This window comes from Armigeres subalbatus, chromosome 3 (assembly GCF_024139115.2).
Source record: "Armigeres subalbatus isolate Guangzhou_Male chromosome 3, GZ_Asu_2, whole genome shotgun sequence".
Taxonomy (NCBI): domain Eukaryota; kingdom Metazoa; phylum Arthropoda; class Insecta; order Diptera; family Culicidae; genus Armigeres; species Armigeres subalbatus.
The window spans coordinates 244,041,194-244,063,171 of NC_085141.1; the positions used below are offsets into that span (position 1 = coordinate 244,041,194).

A 21,978-nucleotide genomic window follows, 5' to 3' on the forward strand; every position below is an offset into this window, starting at 1 on the left:
AGGGGCGGAAACGAAATCTGTAAGCAAGCATTAGACTGGAACCCAGCGGGACATCGCAGCAGAGGCAGACCCAGAGGCTCATGGCGGCGAAGCCTCAATAAAGAAATAAAAGAAGTCGACCGAAATCTAACCTGGCAACAGGTTGAAGCGATAGCCGGGCATCGCTCAGGATGGAGATCTTTCAAGTCGGCCTTTTGCACCACGGGAGGTGTACAGGATCCATAAGTAAGTAAGTAAAGCACATCACAAAAAATATTTCTAACTTGTTTTGTCATTTCTCTATTTTTGGAAAATAAATTGGGCCTGAAAGGGTTAAATCGCTAAAGTCACATCTGAAGACCGGCCAGAATGGGCCTTCCGGAATTACCTGCGGTAACACCAATGCACAACAATAAAAAAAAACTTTTCTAGAAACCCTAGTCCTGTATATAATCGACGACGCACAAAAGAAGTTCAATAAAAGATGCAGAACAGGGTTGACAGTTTTTGTCCCAGATTTTTACAAAAGAAATTGAAAATTACGCTACGTGAAAAGCGGGGATGATTTCCGACGCCGTTATTACCGACGCCTGAAATCTGTTTTCCACTGAGTTGCAAAACTATAAATTCTGCGGAAAACTTTTTTCTCTCGCCCTACATAACACCAAAATAATAATAACGATGATGCACTCGTGCGTCCTTTGCCATTTTTGTAGTCTCGCGGCCCTACCATCTAACTTTAACGCTCCACTTCCTGTTGTCTTTCCGTTTTCAGCACATTTTTCAACGATTTACAGTTCGTTAGTTTTTGGAGCGTTTCCAGAGCGAACGCCAATGGGAAACTTTTTTTTTTCCCGCCCTGGTCGGTATATCGGCTTTTTGTGCGCATTCTACCTCGAGCCTGGCAACTAAAGCAATTGCTGTAGAACTATGTGCCTACGTTATAATGAGGTATGAGTAGAAGGGCTTTCCGTGGCATCGTACTCAAATTACGCTACGCCTTTGGCACACCGCCCCCCCCACTCTACTTTTCGTAACGTTTATTGTTTGAATGATCCTAACTAATACCCCTAAAATGTATCAATCGTGTCACTGAGCAGCATGACGTAATTATTGTTTCTCGCCAATCGTACTCTCGTCGTCGTGGTCGTGAGGAAATCATCTTTCGGATCATTATTTTCTTCACACTTGGCAGCGCGTGAATAATCGCGTTGCTTTCGATTGTAGAATAATTCAAACATTTCAATTCAATGCTGTGCCACTCATATCCATTGGAGTCCAATTGATATATTTAACGTTACTATTTTACAGATGCTAGAAAATATTATTTTTGGTCGATGAGTTCGATAAGTTTTGACTTGCTCTTGATTCGAATCGTGCTTGACAATCTGTGCACCTATCATGTGCAACTGAATTGCACTGAAACGTAATTTAATAATCCATATTATAATTATTTAAACAAAGGCTATCCAGATTCATTTATTATTCAGGCTGATGGCATACTCTTCAAATTTCACAAAAGTGTAGAAAAACGTGCTTGCTATTTTATATAAAGCTACTTTGGATGAAGCGAAATAAACCCGCCGCTGACATCTAACATCAATTGTCGTGTGTCAATTGATAAAATCGGCCGTACTGGACATTCCATTGCCATTTTAGATAATCATTCTGAACATGACAATGCCCTCTCAAGAAAGTCTAAATGACAAATTAATTATTCCTATTCGATTCCTAGGATACACAACTAATGTGCTAATGTGAAATCGCGAACCTCAAGGTCGACCATTCTGCCATAGATTACTCACTATAAGGCATCCATGCACTTATTCGCCCCCAGAGATTTAAATTATACATCCATATTTTTTTTGCGTATGCCAAAGCCTATTCTATCCGGCTGATGTGAGAAATTCCGCAGCGCCGCACAAAGAAGATGAGATTCCCGGAGGCTGTTGAATTGCTTAAAACCATCTTCAAACAAAATTCGTCCTACAGTTCCGTTCGACACACGTATTAGAGCGGTCTACAGACCGTCGACAATCGGTTTCAGCAATCAAGCACCAACGGGACGGTGCCGTGTGAATTAAGTTACGTTGACCTGTGATTCAGAAGTGAATGATCGTGATCAATATCGAGTAGGAAAAAAGTGCTAATCATAATGAAGATCATAACACTGGCCGTAAGTGTTTTATGGGCTCACGAGGAAAGGTTCCAACGAACGACATTGATGATCTGTCTTTGCAGTTTCCGGTGTTCACGATGTGCATCGTATCGCCAGTGCTCGGCGTCGATGATGATTTCAACATTGATGTGAAGCAGAGGAATGCCGAAGTGTACCATGAGCAAAGTTCGAAGAAAAGTACGTATCGGTTCTATTGGGGGCACATTGGCTCTAAGGAAAGTATGGAAGTATTTAATGTGATTGATTTATACGCCACTGCAGCAACATGTATGGTGGACTTCTATGCGCGAGAAGTAACGAAAAGTGTACCGGCAGTAATTTGTATAAAAACTATTGAAATCAATTTCCTCAAAATAACGAACTTTTAAAGCAACATTTTTGTACCAGTTGTGCATAAAGATGTGTTCAATTTTATTCAAGATGCTCATATACAATTGTTTGGCATAGTGTCCATATGTTTAATCGAAAAACCAAATGTTTACTCCAGAAGCTTTCTAATTAAGTGTCGTAAGTCAATTGATTCCTGTTCGTAGAAAATTTTCGTTTTCGGAAGGTTATAATCCATCCAGTAACCTACCTATCTTAATCTTGAAGCTTACCGTAACTAGTCGGTAACATGCGCGGCTACAAAGCAAATCATGCTGTAGATGACTGTGTGGAATCTTCACGTGACAGCTCTTTTGTACAACAGTTTACATGACCAGCTCTTTCCGAATCGAGGTGCGCAATACCACCCCCACACGGATATTGTTCAGGAAACTTCCCTATATTGTCTAAGTGAATTCGTGCTAGCCACGTGATATATAAATGCATAAACAGTAATTAGGTTAAGAAACCAGTTGATAATTGTGGAAGTGCTGTCGCGATGCAATTTTAATTCCTAGTCCATAGATGTAGTGTTCGATCATCTTTCACCAGAATGTAACACTCAAGAAGTCATCTATATTAATCTGAATTGTGCAGGTACTGAAGAAATTTATGTTAGACCGCTGATTGGAATCACTCAAGTTTGAGTGAGAAATCACTCAATTTCGGTTAGTTGAATCAATTAATAAGGTTGATCTGAACTATTTTCCTTGAAAAAACTAGGGCATCAAAAAATATTTTTCTCAAATTTTCCAACGAAAACAAACCCTCATAACTATCCATTTAATTGTCTGTGCATTTTATTCCTTTCTCATATATCAAATAGAGCAAAACGGCAAGTTTACTCAGCTCGACGAATTGACAATTCGACAATGGAAGCTATTTTTTTCTTTATTTAAATGATTTTTAATGGAAAGCTAGATAATATTGAATTGTTATAATAATATTTTCTCAGAAATGGAGTATAATCTATTTTACTGTTGATTTTATGTATTTGACTTTTTTACATCACTTTGTCTGAAACTTGATTATGCATATGTACAACATGTGATAGATTTAGTTCGAAAAAGGTATTGGAGGGTAACCGCCCCTTCGGTGGGGTTTGATCCCACGACCCCAGTTTTTACATCGTTAGGGCATTTTAAATCACCCCTCCCTAAAGGTTGATGAGTACGGAGAAAAGTAATCGAAGTTCGGGGTTTTCATTGCCAAAACTTCGTCAATATTTCACCGAAAACAAAATTGATTTTTTACATTCTCTGCAATTTTAACGATTCTCCTGATTGCAACCACCTCCGAACTGCTTTATTGGAATCGGAAAATGTTTTTTTTTTTTCATTTTCAAGATGAAATACTTTTACGCACTGGCCCATCGCTTGTGTTTATGAGGTATATCACCCTTCCCATATTTTCGGGCGCTGCACATAGGAGTATATAAGGTAAAAAATAAAACAAATTGGTTCTGATCATTTTTGGCGTCATTTGATTTTTAGCGTGATTAAGGGTATATGGCATGTATTTTAAATTGGCGATCTATCTAAAAAAAACACAAAACATCAATAGTTTTAAGTATAACTGGTTGGATAAAATATTTTATCATAAGTATATCATTATCCGTCATAATACATAAAAAAAATTATGAATTTCTTGGTGATTCCTATGTGCTTCAAACAAATAACACTGAAAATCTAAGTCTGGAGTTCGGACGAGTTCGGATGAGCACTTGGCAGCAATAGAAGCGTGGAAAAGCTATCAATAATTCTGTTCTGGTTTCATAATTTGAAACTATTTTATTCACAACTAAAACTTAATTTTAAAATTTGAGAAAAAAATGTTAGCGTGTCTGAATAAGTGTTTAAAATATGCTTAGATTGCATATACAACTCAAATAAACCCATAAACATACCTCAAACTTGAAAGTTCACATTGAAAAGTTCATCAAAATAGTAAATAACGCTGCAAAGAAATCGTTTTATGAGCATATTGGAATGGAGATTAACGCTTTCAGGCCTAATTTTTTCCAAGCGGTATTACCCAGTAAATTTGATATATTCAATTCGTTTTCGTGATTAATAATGGAGAAATGACAAAACAAGATAAAAAAATTGTTTTGGGATGTGCTAGACCATCCAAACTGTCCTTGAGTTCAGAGCTTATGATCTACAGCCACAACACAAGCTTTTTTCGTCATTTCAAGCTTGGATATGCATTCGAGGACTGAAAAACGGCTTTATTGTAGCTGTAGATCTCAAGTCCCGATCTCAAGGACAGTTTGGATGACCCAGAATATCTTAAAACTATCTTACGATATCTTTTGCCTTCCCAAGAGCTGTAATGGATACAACTGAATGCATATTGAAGCTTTGACGACTGAAAAAAGGCTTTATTGTAGCTGTAGATCTCAAGTCCCGATCTCAAGGACAGTTTGGATAACTCAGAATATCTCAAAACTATCTTACGAAATCTTTTGCCTTCCCAGGAGCTGTAATGGATACAACTGAATGCATATTGAAGATTTGAAGACCGAAAAAAAGCTTTATTGTATTTTTAGATCCAAGTCCCGATCTCAAGGACAGTTTGGATGTCTCAGAATATTTCAAAACTATCTTACGGAACCTTTTGCCCTCCCATGAGCTGTAATGGATACAACTGAATGCATATTGAAGCTTTGAGGACTGAAAAAAGACTTTTATGTTGCTGTAGATCTCAAGTCCTGAACTCAAGAACAGTTTGGATGGCCCAGAACATCTCAAAACTATCTCACGGTATCTGTTGATCTCCTAGGAGCTGTAATTGATTCAACTGAATGTATAATGAAACTTTGAGAACTAAAAAAGACTTTATTATAGATGTAGATCTCAAGACTTTATTATAGCTGGGAACTCAAAGATAGTTTGGATGGCCTAGAAGATTAAAAATAGTTTGTTGTATATCACGGTAACTCTACGGATACGTTTGAATAAAAATCTCATTTTAAAACAGGACCATTCGCTACAAATATACCTAATATTTTCCCTTTCCTTACGTCACCGTGTTCAGGACGTTCTAGGTTGTCGTAATGCCTTAATCGCCCATGGCTGATATTTTTCCCTGATATGGGAGCTAATTTCAAGCAATTTTGCTGAAGACAGTGTGCATTTTTATCCATCGTACGATTTTATTCAGTATTTTGCGCTCAATAATGGCGGCGTGAGATCCATTCAGTTTGACATTCAAGTGGTAGAAAACATTGGTAACTCATCTAGTTTGCCGTGATCAAGTTTTTATTTGGGTAAACAAACAAACGTCAACGATCTTACGTAATGGTATTTGAACCGTGGCCAAAAAAATCCCATTTACTGTTTGTTATCATAAATATTTTTACATATTCCAGGGTTACTGAAGCTTTACTGGCGAAGGCAACGATTTGAAATTAGGGAAATATAACAAAAAAAAAAGAATAATTGATACTTGGAACTGAGTAGTTTAAAGGTTTTAGCATATTGGTTTAAAGTAGCATGGAAAGCATTCAGTTTTACCGTTCGCGTTGAAATAAGTATGAATAAAAAACGTTGGAGAGATGTTGCCGGAATGATCAACCAGGAAAATATGAAAAGCCTTAATCACCCATATTACTTTCTTAGGAAAAAACAGTTTATTAGACAGAAAACACGATGCAATGTTATTTTTAGAATACCCAAACTGTATATTGCTAGCAATTGCTGGAGTCAGCAGCTGTATAGAAAAACTAGCCCTACAAAGCAATGTTCAACTTTGTAATGCACGCCAACTAAACGCATCTCAAAAACCCTGAATAGGGCAGGATAATGTCAGTTATTGCTAGACGTACACATTTCACGATCTTCATACAATTCGGCGAGGGTAGAATGTTCAACCACAGACAAACAGACGTAACACTGAGAAAATTCCCATCGACCAGGAGCTCAACGGTCGTTTTAAATTCAACTGCTTGCGAGTTTTACATCCAGGGGCGCACGCATCGTATACCTTTGTATTTGACATCTCACACTAGCGCCTTCTGTTGACATTGTCGTACTAAACTGTGTTTCGTACAACATGCACGTTAGGTGGTGGTAAAATAACTGGCCGATGGATTTTGAAACAAATTGTTCTAGCTGTTACGTCTGTTTGTCTGTGGTTCAACCGTCCGCTGCAACACGACGCAAGAAAGTTGATATGCCATGGCTTTAACATACCTAGAAAACAGAATTAAACTTTTCAGAAAAATTGAATGAAGGAAATAATTTTGATAGGAAATGTTTGCCGTTTGATTGTTTTTAAGAATATCAATAAGTGCCAATATTTTTTACTGAAATAAAGCCTACATAGATTAAATTATGTAAGTATTTTCTACCTCTTGAATGTCAAAAAGTAACTCTTAGGAACTCACTAAGCCACCATTATCGAGCGCAAAATAATGGATTAGCCCCTCCTAGGATTTGAAAAGTTAGTTGGCAGTGATATTAATTTTCAACATACGGCATAATAAATTACTGCAAAAGTATATCATAATGAAATGAGTGGAAGACAAATGAGCTTGTTTCTCATTTCTGAGAAATATTCCTATGTGGCAGTGAAATTGCACTTGGTGTTAATTATGAAAAGGCAATATCTAATTGATTTGAAAGCATCAAAGTAAGCTTGATATGAACAACAACGGAGAGTCACCAAAATATCAATCAAAGCAATCATGGCACTTCGCCAGCAGTCAAAGGCATCTCGGACTGGAGTGACAGTTTTCCAGCAGAATTCCGCTTGCCCTGCAGCATAATAATCTCCACAATTCCCATCAGCATCCGAAAGAGATTCTCATCAGAATCTGAGAGTAATTCCCATCAGAATCCGAGAAGAATTCACTCTGAAGATCTCTGAAGAATTTCTTCCACAATCATTGAAGTATTCCAACCGGAATCCAAAAGAATTCACACTGGATTCCTTTCAGTATCGCTGAGGGATACCCTTCATAATTCATGGAGGATTTGCTTCAGAATCTCTCGTTGATTTGCTTCGGAATCCCTCCCGAATCGTTCGAAGATTTGTTTCGGAATCGTTCGGAGATTTGCTTCGAAATTTCTTGACGATTTGCTTCAGCATCCCTGGAAGATTCTCTTCGGAATTGCTAAAAGATTCATTTCGGAATCCCTAGAGGATTAATTCGATGTCCCACGACAATTGATTTCGGGATTCCTCGACAAATTGCTTTGAAGTCCTGCTACGATTTGCTTCTATATCCGTGAAACATTTCTGTCGGATACTTTGGAACATTCCCGTCCGAATACCTGAAATATTCCTGTCGGAACTTCTGAAGGATGAAGGATCCCTAGAAGATATATTCCATTCGGATCGGACTCCCTGGAACATTCCTGTTGGTATCACTCAAAGTTTCTCATCGGAATCCTTGGAGGATTCCCATTGGGATACCTGAAGAATTATTGCATTTTTTTTTTCATTTGAAAAAGATAGAATATTTATATGTGAAAATATCCACTGCCTACCGGTGGTAACCTGATGGCGATTCGTCACATATTATCCTTTGAGTATTCTGGACAAAGCCGAGGGCTTCTACACTTAGACGCAATAACCATACGCTATCAATTTGAGTCGTTGTAACGATCATCGACTGGTAAACAAACACACTACGATACTGTGGGCTACAACAGAAAGCACATGCTTGAGAAAAGAGAATATGGATGAGTGTGTTTGATCCGCAAATGCCTAAGGTGGTTGGAATTCAAGTATCACATTACCGCTAAGATAACAATGAGGTAGTACAATGTTTGAAAATTTATGGAAAAGAGCTTAAAATAGATAAAATAGATGAAGGGGCTCGTGTGTCCCTGAGCCATGTAGCCCCCAGCTTGATGTTGGTTTGGCGGCAGATTCATTCTACTCCGACTGGAAGTTTTCCGGCAGAGGAAGCTCTCTCGGGCTGCGAAATGGTGAGTTGACATCCGGGAAGGGGCGCCTAACATAGCTCTGGTCCTCACAAGTTCCAATACTCACGCTTCCACGGGTCTTCCGATGACAATTGACCGCCAGCTAAGGGTTGCGTACCTAGCTGGTAGTGCAGCCTGGGCACTGTTGTTCTTCTGACATCAGCAAGAGTGAGAGGGTGCGTCCTGTGGGGTCTGCCTAGGATGTGGTGGGGTTCGACAGTGGGCTCTGTTGAACTTCTATAAAAAGCTGCATGTGTCCCCAAGCAGGCCCTATCAAAGCGACCATGTGCCGCTCAAAGCGCACTAGCCTAGTCCTGGTGTTGGGTAGGACTTTAAACAAATTTGACCCGACTGATCGAGCGTCTGTCCACCAAGGAGGTGCGGCTCCAATACCCGAGTAGACGAAAATAGCTCAATAATATCAAATGTTGATAAGATAGCAAAATGAGATATGGACATGATTGATATAAGAGATAAAAGATCAGTGCCATTAGTTTGTTCTTATCCATAGCATATCTTGATATTTAAATGATATTTCGGTGCAAATTTTTGATATTGTTGCCTGTTCTTTTATCTCTTATATCAATCAAGTCCATATCATGTTTTGTTATTCTGTTCATGGCTTCTGCCCGGGTAGCGTCTGTTCTGGCATCAAGCGGCTGAGTATGAAATGCTATTCCCCGGAAGCTATACCTAAGATGGCAGCCCCATCCCGGTGGATAGGGAACCTTGGTCCAACAACCTACTGTTCCCGAAACATCAATCTGTTCAAGAATCCGATAATGAAAGAATACGGACTGATTTTACGGCGACGACTCTTAGCGCGAAACAACGGACACGAATAGGAACATGGAACGTTTTAACCCTAGCCCAGCAGGGTAAATTGGCACAACTTGCCAATGAGGCACGCCGCATGAAGCTTGAGATCCTGGGACTGAGTGAAGTCCGTTGGCCAAACTTTGGAGACCACAGAACGCCGCTATACTCTGGTTTACGAGGTGAATACGCTCCCCGGCATCGCGGAGTTGGCTTCCTATTAAGCGCTCAGGCACACTCTGCGCTTATGAAGTGGGAACCTATAAGTGAAAGGATAATCGTAGCCAGATTTAGAATACGGGTCAGAAACCTTACTATAATCCAATGTTATGCGCCAACCGATACTGCCGATCTGCAAGACAAAGAGAACTTCTACAGTCAACTCAATGCCGTCGTAGATAGAATTCCGAAGGGTGATATCAAGATCTGTTTGGGCGACTTCAATGCGAAGATCGGATCCGACAACTCGAACCATGAGCGCATTATGGGACGCCATGGTCTCGGAGAAATGAGCGAAAACGGAGAACTGTTCGCAGGATTTGTGGTAATAACGACATGGTGATCGGGGGATCGCTCTTCCCTCATCGACCGGTTCACAAGGTCACGTGATTCTCCCGTGACGGCTTTACAGAAAATCAAATCGACCACATCTGCATCAGCCGAAAATGGAAACGGAGCCTTCTTGATGTACGGAATAAACGTAGTGCCGATATCGCATCTGATCATCACCTCCTCATCGGCGAAATACGCCTGCGCATTGCGCGGATTCGTCGGCAGGAGGAAAGAGTTGGACGACGATTCAACACACGCCGACTGGAAGATGCCACGGTGAAACGGTCCTTCGTTGAAGAACTGGAGACGCGTGCTGCAGATATTCCGGAAGGTGGCAGCGTGGAAGACCAATGGACCGCCATCAAGAATGCCTTCATCGCCACCAGCGAGAACAATCTGGGCGAACTACGCACCCAGAGAAAACAATGGATCACCGATGAGACCTGGAGGAAATAGAGGAGCAAAGAGAAGCCAAAGCCGCGATAGAGCGATCGAAAACCAGAGGAGCCAAAGTCTTAGCCCGTCAACGATACGCGGCTCTTGAGAAGGAAGTAAAACGCTCATGTCGACGGGACAAGCGAGCGTGGGCAGATTCTCTGGCCGACGAAGGAGAGAGAGCCGCCGCAACCGGGGACATTCACCTCCTCTACGATATCTCACGACGCTTAAGCGGGGCGAAGATGAATGCAACGATGCCTGTGAAAGACGCGAATGATCAGTTATTGACCGACCCAGCTGACCAGCTGAAACGCTGGTTCGAGCACTTCGAACAACTTTTTCAAGTGCCAGCCAGGCCATCACCACCTCGGCATGATCTGCCTAGGATCCGACGTAAAACACGCGTCAATACCGAAGCTCCATCACTGCTAGAGTTTACATCAGCCATCCAAAGCATGAAATCGAATAAAGCCCCAGGGGTCGACCGCATATCAGTCGAGATGCTCAAAGCAGACCCCATGACATCCGCTCAACTACTGCATCGTTTATTTCGTAATACCTGGGACACCGCAACTTTCCCGGTCGACTGGATGCAAGGTATCTTAGTGAAGGTGCCCAAAAAGGGTGACCTGACTGTATGCGATAACTGGCGAAGCATTATGTTGCTGTGTACCGTCAAAGTTCTGTGCAAAATTATCCTAGCCCGGATTCAGGAGAAGATCGATGCGACTCTCCGGCGGCAGCAAGCCGGATTCCGTGCCGGAAGATCCCGAAAAAGCTTTCGATCGTCTCAATCACGAGAGTATGTGGGGCGCCCTGAGACGCAAGGGGGTTCCTGAGAAAATCATCGGCCTCATCGGAGCACAGTACGAGGCCTTTTCGTGTAGAGTGCTGCACAATGGGGTCCTGTCCGACCCTATCCGGGTCGTAGCTGGTGTGAGGCAAGGATGTATTCTATCACCGTTACTGTTCCTCATCGTAATCGATGAGATTTTGGTAGATGCGATTGACCGTGGACCAAACCGTGGGCTGTTATGGCAGCCTATAACCATGGAGCACCTAAACGACTTCGAATTGGCTGATGACGTTGCACTCCTCGCGCAACGGCGCTCTGATATGCAGAGTAAGCTCAACGACCTTGCCGAGCGCTCCTCTTCGGCAGGTTTTTTCATCATCGTCAACAAAACCGAATCGTTGGATGTAAACACGGTGACTCCTTCCAGTTTCACAGTAGCCGGGCAACCAGTGGAGTATGTTGAAAGCTTCCAATATCTTGGTAGCCAAATGGCGTCAGACGGCGGTACCAATATCGACATAGGGGCACGGATCAAGAAAGCAAGGGCTGCCTTTGCGAGTTTAAGAAATATCTGGAAAAACAGGCAGATAAGTGAACGCACCAGAATACGAATTTTCAACTCTAACGTGAAATCTGTGCTGTTATACGCTAGCGAAACATGGTGTGTATCAGTGGAGAACACTCAACGGCTGCAGGTGTTCATTAACAGATGCCTGCGGTATATAATTCGGGCCTGGTGGCCTCACAACTGGATCTCAAACAACGAGCTCCATCGTCGTTGTCACCAGAGGCCGATAGCAACAGAAATTCGGGATCGGAAGTGAGGCTTGGTCGGCCACACTCTACGTAGGGGCGGAAACGAAATCTGTAAACAAGCATTAGACTGGAACCCAGCGGGACATCGCAGCAGAGGCAGACCCAGAGGCTCATGGCGGCGAAGCCTCAATAAAGAAATAAAAGAAGTCGACCGAAATCTAACCTGGCAACAGGTTAAAGCGATAGCTGGGCAACGCTCAGGATGGAAATCTTTCAAGTCAGCCCTTTGCACCACCGGAGATGTACAGGATTCATAAGTAAGTAAAAAAGCTCTCTCGTAACCGACCGTTTCTCATTATTCTCTCTGGGGTCTGTTAAATCTGAGATAGGTCTCAATCTCGCATTTTCTTCGAAAAAAAATCCTAGACCGGACCGGGATTTGAACCCAGAAGTCAGAAGGCCCCGACTTGATGACTTGAACATTATAAATGATCTCTGGTCGACACTAATTTTATATTTGCGAAGCTCACGTGTTGCATTTGTAGTTCTCGACCTCTCGAATAGACTGGATTTTATTTATTTATTATCAGATTAAGGCCGGATTGGCCTGTGCAGTCTCTTCCATTCAACTCGGTCCATGGCTGCACGTCGCCAGCCACGCAGTCTGCGAAGGGTCCGCAAATCGCTCTCCACCTGATCGATCCACCTTGCCTGCTGCGCACCTCGCCTTCTTGTGCCCGTCGGATCCTTGTTGAGAACCATTTTCACCGGGTTATTGTCTGACATTCTGGCTACGTGCCCGGCCCACTGCAGTCTTCCGATTTCTCCCAACAGCTGATGCAACTCGTTGTTCATTCGCCTCCTCCACGTACCGTCCGCCATCTGCACCCCACCATAGATGGTACGCAGCACTTTCCTTTAGAAAACTTCCAGTGCGCGTCGGTCCTTTACGAGCATCGTCCAGGTCTCGTGCCCGTAGAGAACTACCGATCTAATAAGCGTTTTGTAGATAGTCAGTTTGGTACGGCGGCGAACTCTATTCGATCGGAGCGTTTTGCAAAGTCCAAAGTACGTACGATTTCCTGCCATGATACGTCTCCGAGTTTCTCTGCTGGTATCGTTATCGGAGGTCACCATTGAGCCCAAGTACACGAATGCTTCAACCACCTCGATTTCATCACCACCAGTACAAACTCGTGTTGGATGGCTTACGCTGTCCTCTCTTGAGCCTCTTCCTATCATGTACTTCGTCTTCGACGTATTGATGACTGATGACTAGTCCAATCCGTTTAGCTTCGCTTTTCAGTCTGATGTAGGCTACCTTCATCCTCCCAAAGTTCCCAAGCAGCACAAATTGTTTCACTTCTGAAAATTTCACTGTGTTGCAACTATTCGGAAAGAAGCAATCTTTGCGTATGTGCCATCAAATATAACTATCTTGCAAGCTAAAAAGCGCAAGAGGTGGAGCCTACGGAAACATCCTTCGATTGCAGTAAAAATGCAATAATGTTGCAAAATACTACAATACTCATGGTCGTATAAAGCCACCGGAAAAATCAGAGTTGTATATAGCGCGAGTTTTGTTTTCGTTTGCAGACTACGGAACTTAAGCTGGTTACGAAGTCCGTAATAAGCCCTATTTGCAGCTGCAATACGCCTTTTCACCTCGCGGGTAACATCATTATCCCACGTCACTAATGTTCCAAGATACACAAATTCTTCTACCACTTCAAATTTTTCACCATCCAGCACTATTTCGCTACCACCACCACTAATGAACCCACGTTGATTGCCAGCGACCATGTACTTCGTTTTGCTGGTATTGATCGTGAGTCCAATCCTCGCTGTCTCCCTCCTAAAAGGCGCAAAAGCCTCTTCCACGGCACGGCGATCAATTCCTATAATATCGATATCGTCCGCAAATCCCAGGAGCATATGCGATTTTGCGATAATGGTACCGCTTCTTTGCACACCAGCTCTCCTAATCGCTCCCTCGAGCGCTATATTGAACAGTAGATTCGAGAGTGCATCACCCTGCTTTAATCCATCTAAGGTAACAAATGACGTCGATATTTCATCCGCTACCCTTACACTTGATTTCGATTCGTCCAACGTTATACGAATCAGCCGTATCAGTTTCGCCGGAAAACCATGTTCAAGCATAATTTGCCATAATTCATTCCGTTTCACTGAATCGTACGCCGCCTTGAAATCAATAAACAGATGATGTGTCTGCAAGTTGTACTCCCGGAATTTATCAAGGATTTGTCTCAGGGTAAACATTTGATCCGTCGTTGATCGGCCTTCACGAAAACCTGCTTGGTATTCGCCGACAAAGGATTCTTCAAGCGGTCTCAATCTGTTGCCGAGGGCAAATGAGGCCGTAAAACCAGCTAGCAGGCATTTCCTCGTCTTCCCATATTTTCGACATAATATGGTGCAGAACTTCATAAAGCTGCTCACTGCCATGTTTGAGAAGTTCAGCCGGGAGCTGGTCCTTCGCAGCCTTATTGTTTTTCAGCTCTTTAACAGCTTTTTTTACCTCATCTAGTGTAGGTGACTCCACAGCTTGTCCATCGTCGCTAATATTTATTCTGTTCACCGATGCACCGTCACTTCCTCCATTCAACAAAGTCTCGAAGTGTTGCTTCCACCTGGCAGCCACTTCAGTTATATCTGTCAGCAAATTCCCTTGTTGGTCATTGCATATGACGGGAGATGGCGCTGTCTTTCTCCGCACGCCATTGACAGACTCATAAAACCTCCGCAGATCGTTCTGCTCCATTTTTTCCTGCACCTCACTAATAACTTGTTCTTCGTACTCTTTTTACCCTTCTTACACCTTAAGAAGGGTATAAAGATCGCTTGAAAAACCGACTTTTTATCCGAGGCTCGGAGACCCAAGTCGTATATACCAATCAACTCAGCTCGACGAACTGAGCACATGTATGTATGTGTGTGTGCGTGTGTGCGTGTGTGCGTATGTGTGTGCGTTACAAAAATCTCACATCAAGATCTCAGCCGTCCGTGGACCGATTTGCACGATTTTAACACTAAACGAAAGCTATGACTTTGTCATTGTACGAGTTCAATTTTTTTGCAATCGGACATTTGGTTCCAGAGATATGTGAGAAATACGAACATGAAGTGCATTTTCAGAAAACTAACAAAATAATGTCACATGAATATCTCAGCCGTCTGTAAACCAATTTGCATGATTTTATCTTTAAACGAAAGCTATGACTTTGCCATTGAACCCATTGTATTTTGTTTTTGCAATTAGATATTGGGTTCCGGAGATATCTCTGAAATACGAACATAAAGCATTAGACGTATCAACTTCACACATTGGTAAAATATGTCCCATCAAGATCTCAGTCGTCCTTGGACCGATTTGTGCGATTTTATCTTTAAACGAAAGCTATGTTTTTGTCATTGGACCCATTCATTTTTTTCTGCAATTGGAAATTCGGTTTCAGAGATATCTGTGAAATACGAATATGAGACATATTTTCAGACTACTAATGAAAAATTGTCACACCAATATCTCAGCCGTCTATGACCCGATTTGAACTCTTTCGGGCTTAAACAGAAGCTGTAATATTGCCATTTAAGGCGGCAAATCAAATCTGCAGCCTTTTTGTATTTTTTAAAAATTGTTAAGTTTTCAGAAATGTTTCTTTTTTTATTTTGAAATTGATAAAAGCATGATAAAATCAGTTATTTTATATTCAATTGAAGGTCATATGCATAGAAATTGTAATATGCACTGGGCACACACAACCATTCAAAAGTGTAAGAAGGGTTGCGTTCACTGTAGGTGGATTAAGTCGGGTTTTTCTTCCTGCAGTGGGTTCATTTTTCGGCTGCTCTTGCTTCCTTGTACCGATTTCTATTCGATCGGGTACCCGACACCAACATCCGGCTTCTGGCAACGTTCTTCTCGTCTGTCACTCTCTGACACTCCACATCGAACCAACCCGTCCTGGGTCGTCTCTGTGCAGTGCCTACCACTTCTCGTGCTGTTGTGCTCACCGCTCCATGGATCGACTACCATAGATCGTTGATATTGTCGCTAACGTTGATTGCACTTATCCGTTCGTCGAGCTTCTGGCGGTACTCAGCCGATACTCCTTCCGCCGACAATCGCTGGATATTGTAAAGCATCGTTCGCTGTGATCTTTCGTTCGATACAGTTGACAACCGTGATCGAATTTTACTGACAACGAGGTAGTGATCAGAGTCAATGTTCGGACCTCTCAAAGTCCGCACATCGATAACATCCGAGAAATGGCGCCCATCCACCAGAACATGGTCTATCTGGTTGCAAGTTTCACCATTTGGGTATCTCCAGGTGTGCTTTCGGATGTTCTTTCGTGCAAAGTAGGTGCTACTGATGGCCATCCCTCTGGCAGCAGCAAAATTTACTAGCCGTAGGCCGTTGTCATTGGTAGCGGAGTGAGGACTCTCCCTACCGATTATGGGACGGAAAAAGTCCTCTCTACCGACCTGAGCGTTAGCGTCTCCGATAACAATTTTCACGTCATGCTTTGAGCACTCTCCATAGGCTTTATCAAGACATTCATAAAACGTATCCTTCACGTCGTCGGATTTATCGTTTGTCGGTGCGTAAACGTTGATTAGGCTATAATTGAAGAATTTGCCCCGTATCCTCAACACACAGATTCGTTCGCTAATGGGTTTCCACCGCATCACTCGCATCATCTGCTTGCCCATCACTACGAAACCAACTCCATGCTCTGCTTTTTCACCGCCGCTGTGATAGATGTTATACTTGAATGCAGTGTTGGTCGTGGGGTCCACGGCTCGGAATTCACGTTCTCCGGATCTAGGCCATCGGACTTCTTAAATAGCAGCCACGTTCACTCCAACCTTCTGCAGTTCACGAGCCAGAAGGCTCGCTCGTCCAGGTTCATTTAGGGTCCTGACATTCCAGGTACCGAGTTTCCAATCATAGTCCTTATTTCGTTGCCGGGTCGGTTGCCAAAAAAACGTTCTCTTTTTTTCGTGGTATTTGAGAGGCTTCAGTAAGCTACCTTACCGGGGTCGCGTTACCTACATCGCGCTGGTGGGGCTGCCACCTTAGGTATAGCTGACAAGATACAGCATTTCGTTGATCAACCGCTGTGTACCAGGCAGGCGCTGTTTGAGCCGTACCTCCTGGTGAACAGACGCTCGAGGCGTACCTTCTCACTCTAGCTGATGTCAGAAGGACAACAGTGCCCAGGCTGCACTACCAGCTAAGTACACAACCCTTAGCTGGCGGTCTTTTGTCATCGGACGACCCGTGGAAGCGTGAGATTCGTGATATTTCATGAGTCGATGGTCCCTTCAATATCGACTCATGGAGGTTTGACTGTAATAAATGAAGTGCCTACAGATGAATTACATTTGTTTTTGCCAATTATTTGTAATGGCAGAATATGGAATGATTCCTCGTATTTATAAGGTTATTTTGCCCAAAAGATGTTTACAATGAAATTCTAAACCTCTAATAGCAGTCGGTACTCACCTTGAAGTAACCATTATTACCATACTCCGCTATCCGAAAGGCATCCCTACTGTAGCATAATTAGTTGATGCACTATGCTGATCCGTGCCGCCACATCAGATCTCTAATGCCGACAACGAAGGTCATTTCTTCCACCGACCAGTGTCACTATCATGCATAGATGAAGCATTACTATCAGCGGTTACAGCGAACGAAAACGATCCGCAGAAGGAACTACATATCACCTAATAATTAGTCTTTGACCTAATATCTAAATACATATACTCCGCAATGGATTCCATCTTCTGGAAAACTTTCACAAATATTTGGAAAAATCTCAGGAAAAATGCAGCAAAAAATCTGCTGTTAAAAAACACGTCAGTTCGTGAACCATGACTACCTCGATCTCTTCTTTCCTGCTGGACTGATTACTGGCGTATTTTGTTTGTTTGGGAAAATTGAGAGATTATTTGATCATGCACAAAGTAGGAAAAGGTACTCGCTCGAATGGCGTTGAAGTCACTTGCATATTTGCTTCATTCCATATTCGTTCATATATGTTAAAATACTAAGTTATTACGATATCTGAGTGTTTTCCATGTAAAAATAGGCCTCCCAGAGGAAACGATAAGTACCTAGGGATTTTGAAAACTGATCAACAGCTCATAAGCATATAAGCATATGGAGACGCGTGGTACATTTGTGCGATCTTGGGACAAAATTTTATGCAAATTTCAACACATCCGTTTTATTAAATAAATGAACAAGTGTGCAAGCATTTGTACGAAACTTGTATTTAGGGAAACCTGAACACAATTGCGTGTATTGTAAGTACATGTCGAATACTGCGATCAAGAAATCATTAGAATCATGATTTCAAACAGCAGGTTCCCGGGCGTCTTCTAAGCGATTTTACTAGGTAGTTCTTTCCCGGTTGTTACGTAAGGTTATAGCTCTGGTTTTTTATTCCATAACTCTCATATTCACCCAGTCAAAAACAAAGCATAAAGGCCTTATTTCTTATTGTTTAGCAATGTCTCGTACGGTAGCTCAGAACCCTAACTAGATATGTCCATTATCCTCGTATCCATATGAGATGAATTTGTATCCGTGAAATAGAAAATGGAACAAGTTCCCTTTCATTTCAGAGATTCTTCTTTCAACAATGCATTCAACTTTTCTGGAACATTTCAGATGAATTCAATTACGGGTATCAGGTGGAAAAGGAGAACAGCCAATTTCAACATAAAGTGAAAGGACCGGATGATGTCACTTATGGATGTTATGGCTATATAGATCCAACCAATGAGAAACATTTGTATTATTATGTAGCAGATCGATTGGGATACAGATTGGTTCCACCCAATCAACCAACGAAGATTTTCACCGAAAGAGTTACCAGCAGCGTGTAAGTTTGGTGTATTACGAAATTTGTGAATAGAGAGATTTTTATCTAATAATTTATTTGTTTCAGAAACAAACTAAACGATGCGTTGAAAGATAAGAAGTTGGATGAAAAGGTGGTTTCATGGAATGATCTATATCTGCCTGATTCTTGTAGAAGGCTGAATGAGATTCTTACAATCTCAACCCCCGCTCCTCAACCCATTCAAACTGATTCGAACGGAAACAATGGTCGCGTTATCGGAGTCTCAGTAACTACCAAAGCACCAGCAGTTATCACCACACCGGCCCCACCACCGACAACGAAGTTCATTCAAATTCCTTCCACAACTTCCAAACCTCCTCCCAGCAAACAAACCGTAAATGTTGATTCATCATCGGATCAGCACATAGCACAAACCAATCCAGCGCCAAAAACTACGACACCATCACCAGTCGCACAAAATTCATTCAACCCTGTTTGGGTTGCACCTTCCTCGAATGCTCCCGCTCCGACGACAGTCGGGTACAAATATCCCGCACCGAAAAATCCTCTTCCTTATTGTCAACCCGAAAGCAATCCGACCATCGGTCCCTACAACGGCTATGTGTATCCAATCCACGCCGAATGCAGCTCAACCGAGTACAGCATCCACCAACTGTTGGATCAGATGGAGGCACTCAATCAGCAAGTTTTGCACTTAACCGCCAACATGCGTGCCCTGCAGCAATCGAACTCGACCTCCCCCGATTGCCAGCAGTGGCTCGCCCGTCAGCAGTACCCGCTGTTGGTGTACGTTCCAATCATTTTGCCGCAGCATCATGGGGCCGGGTCCGAGGATAGCGGCCCGCAGCAGAGCTTCAAAAATCCCGCCAGCTACGCTTTCCAGAAGATGTGCGAAGAATGTATTAGCAAATAATAAGAACAAACCACTCGACGAGTGGATCTCTGACGAAGCGACGAAACTGATGATCGATAATTCGAGTGGCAGTAAAAACAGTTTTTTTTTTATTATTATTCGTAGCCATGCATGTTATTGATGATAAATTCTCAGATCGGTGTTTATGGCCTTGTCACTGTAGGAGGTTAAGATTTATTATGGATAGACTTGGCATGTGAAGTCTTGACCTTTTGTTTTGGCAAACTGGTTCGCAGTGTTAATTGTTAAAATAATTATTTGATAATCTAGGATATGTTCCGCTTACTCGGAGACGGTCATGACCTGTTGAGATTTTGAATGCCCGATGATGTATGATATGTAAAATATAGGTATCAAATAGGAAGTAGATATTAGATGCACGATGTTAATGTTCTCCATACGTCGGGGATATTTCTTTAATCATTCGAGATACAATATGTTTTTCTCAATTCGCTTTCAGTTGGGATTGGCTCGCGTTTCATACAGCTCTACTCCCGAAAGAGTAAACTGAAACAGCGTATCATTCAGAACGAGTAAAGAATACAACTTCGCTAGTCGATTGCTCGGATTTTTGCTGACTTGAGAATATTTTATGACATGACGAAACAAAAGGTGGAAAACCACAAAAAAATATCATATTTATATCATAAAGAACTGAATTGAAATAAATAATGTATATATTTATTTAAGAATACAGAGATATTGTTTTTTTTTTCAATCATCCGAACTTCTATATTAGCTTTATCCACTTTCTCTGTTTACCACATTGAACAGACGTTCAACTTGAAATGCTATTATACAGAATCCTGGTTCTACGCGACTTCTTTTTCGATTTGCAGTGAGGCGTTACGGAGCCGAAATCAAGTTCAATAATACATTTCTTGATTCTTATACTATTATTATTGGGGAACCGAAAGACTCGCGGTTTGGTCGAGATTAGGGAATACAAAAATATAGTTGAAAAGGAAGGGATTTGAGGGTATAGGGTTTCTTACCCCATTCCCGGCCTAACATGCGTACGACTGCATTATTTATTTGATATTTATGACTAGAGCTACTTTTCCTGAATTTTGTGGGCCGTGTAATATTGCGATGGGGTTCACCTCTGCTTAAAAAATAGTTATTCTTGCTAAAAACCGCTCGAAAAAGCTTTTATTTGATTTAAATTAACATGGTGCAGCACTCATTTCAGTCATAGGCGATTGCTTATCCGGCATACCCCAAGTCTCTTCGGCGTACGCAATATTTTACTCAATCTCTCAACATCTGACTCTCATTCTCTCTCTAGGGACGGTAGAAAATGCGACGTAAACAAAAATATGCACGTTCCACGATAACGTGATACCAGATGGTATTATTCATAATAATTTTGATTTGGTTGAGAAGATATATGCAATGCACTCATTCAAATTCCTTCCAAATAGGGGAACGGTTCGCCACTTAATCTCATAGCTCCTATTTCCATCCCATCAAAAACAAAGCAATGGAAAGGAATTTGGTTTGTTTATTATTTTTGTGATTTTTTTTCAGCAGTGAGCACGCGTGTTGACAAAAAGAAGCGACGAATTTGGTGCCGTATTTCTTTGTTTAGCGATGATGTATATATATGTACAGTGAGATGGAGATCGGAACAGTTCCCCTACTTGAAAAAATATTGTTTGTAGTCTTTGAAATTGTGATAATTATAAATAACATAAAAGCGTCAACGTTTTAGACAGTTTTCTTATTAACGATGAAGGATTATCTTCATACTAAAATAAGACTCATGGCCTTTTGGCAGCACTGTACAGCTAGAAGTTCTTGGGCCGAGGTGATTTTTTATTCGGTTTGAGGATACATTTTTAAATGTATTCTAATATGTTTATATAAGATCTAGTGATACGAACAATTAGAAAAGATTGAAGTGCGTGATTTTAGCATTATTGTGTGGTGATAAACAGCCTGAAGCAATGGTTGTATCGAGCACTGTGACGATTTTCAGGTAGGTGTTTATTTGATGATACCGTTTTGTAAAAGTGGAAAGAATCACTCCGGCTCAGTGGTGTTGCAACGAAGAGCAAAAGTTTGAAATCTACATTTTTATTTTCTATAATTGGATCGATTAGGAGTGAAATAAATGGTTGAAAAATATTGAGTATTGTGCGCGATAAATAGGAGACTTTTTTAAAATTATCAATCATAAACCTACGGCTACCAAACAGTATAAATCATTAGTTTTCTGTGCAGTGAGCCGGGAATGAGGTCCATAGGCCCAAGTAGTGATTTACCCTATTTAAGTAATTACGATGTTCACAAAGTTGACATTCTTCGCGATGTTTCACATATGAAACGGGACAAACAAACTT

General features: G+C 41.8%; 1 protein-coding gene across 2 annotated transcripts; it reads left to right on the top strand.

Annotated features, from left to right (window-relative positions):
• Positions 1 to 1,984: 1,984 nt before the first annotated feature.
• On the top strand, positions 1,985 to 20,248 carry LOC134227560 (probable inactive serine/threonine-protein kinase DDB_G0280131). 2 transcript variants are annotated; one of them, XR_009983696.1, is made up of 5 exons: positions 1,985 to 2,155; positions 2,221 to 2,335; positions 18,525 to 18,738; positions 18,805 to 19,704; positions 20,094 to 20,124. XR_009983696.1 is itself a non-coding variant. In XM_062709142.1 (4 exons), the coding sequence occupies exons 1-4, from the start codon at positions 2,135 to 2,137 to the stop codon at positions 19,631 to 19,633; spliced, it is 1,179 nt and encodes a 392-aa protein (XP_062565126.1). In that variant the 5' UTR covers positions 1,985 to 2,134; the 3' UTR covers positions 19,634 to 20,248. The 2 variants fall into 2 exon arrangements, 1 of the variants encoding a protein (XP_062565126.1); XM_062709142.1 differs by having other exon boundaries at positions 18,805 to 20,248.
• Positions 20,249 to 21,978: the final 1,730 nt, after the last annotated feature.

Excerpts from the sequence above, each read along its gene's own strand:
- LOC134227560 (XM_062709142.1), top strand. The coding sequence starts at position 2,135 with ATGAAGATCATAACACTGGCC. Across the intron at positions 2,336-18,524 it reads TGAGCAAAGTTCGAAGAAAA|ATGAATTCAATTACGGGTAT; the intron begins GTACGTATCGGT and ends GGAACATTTCAG. Across the intron at positions 18,739-18,804 it reads GAAAGAGTTACCAGCAGCGT|AAACAAACTAAACGATGCGT; the intron begins GTAAGTTTGGTG and ends TATTTGTTTCAG.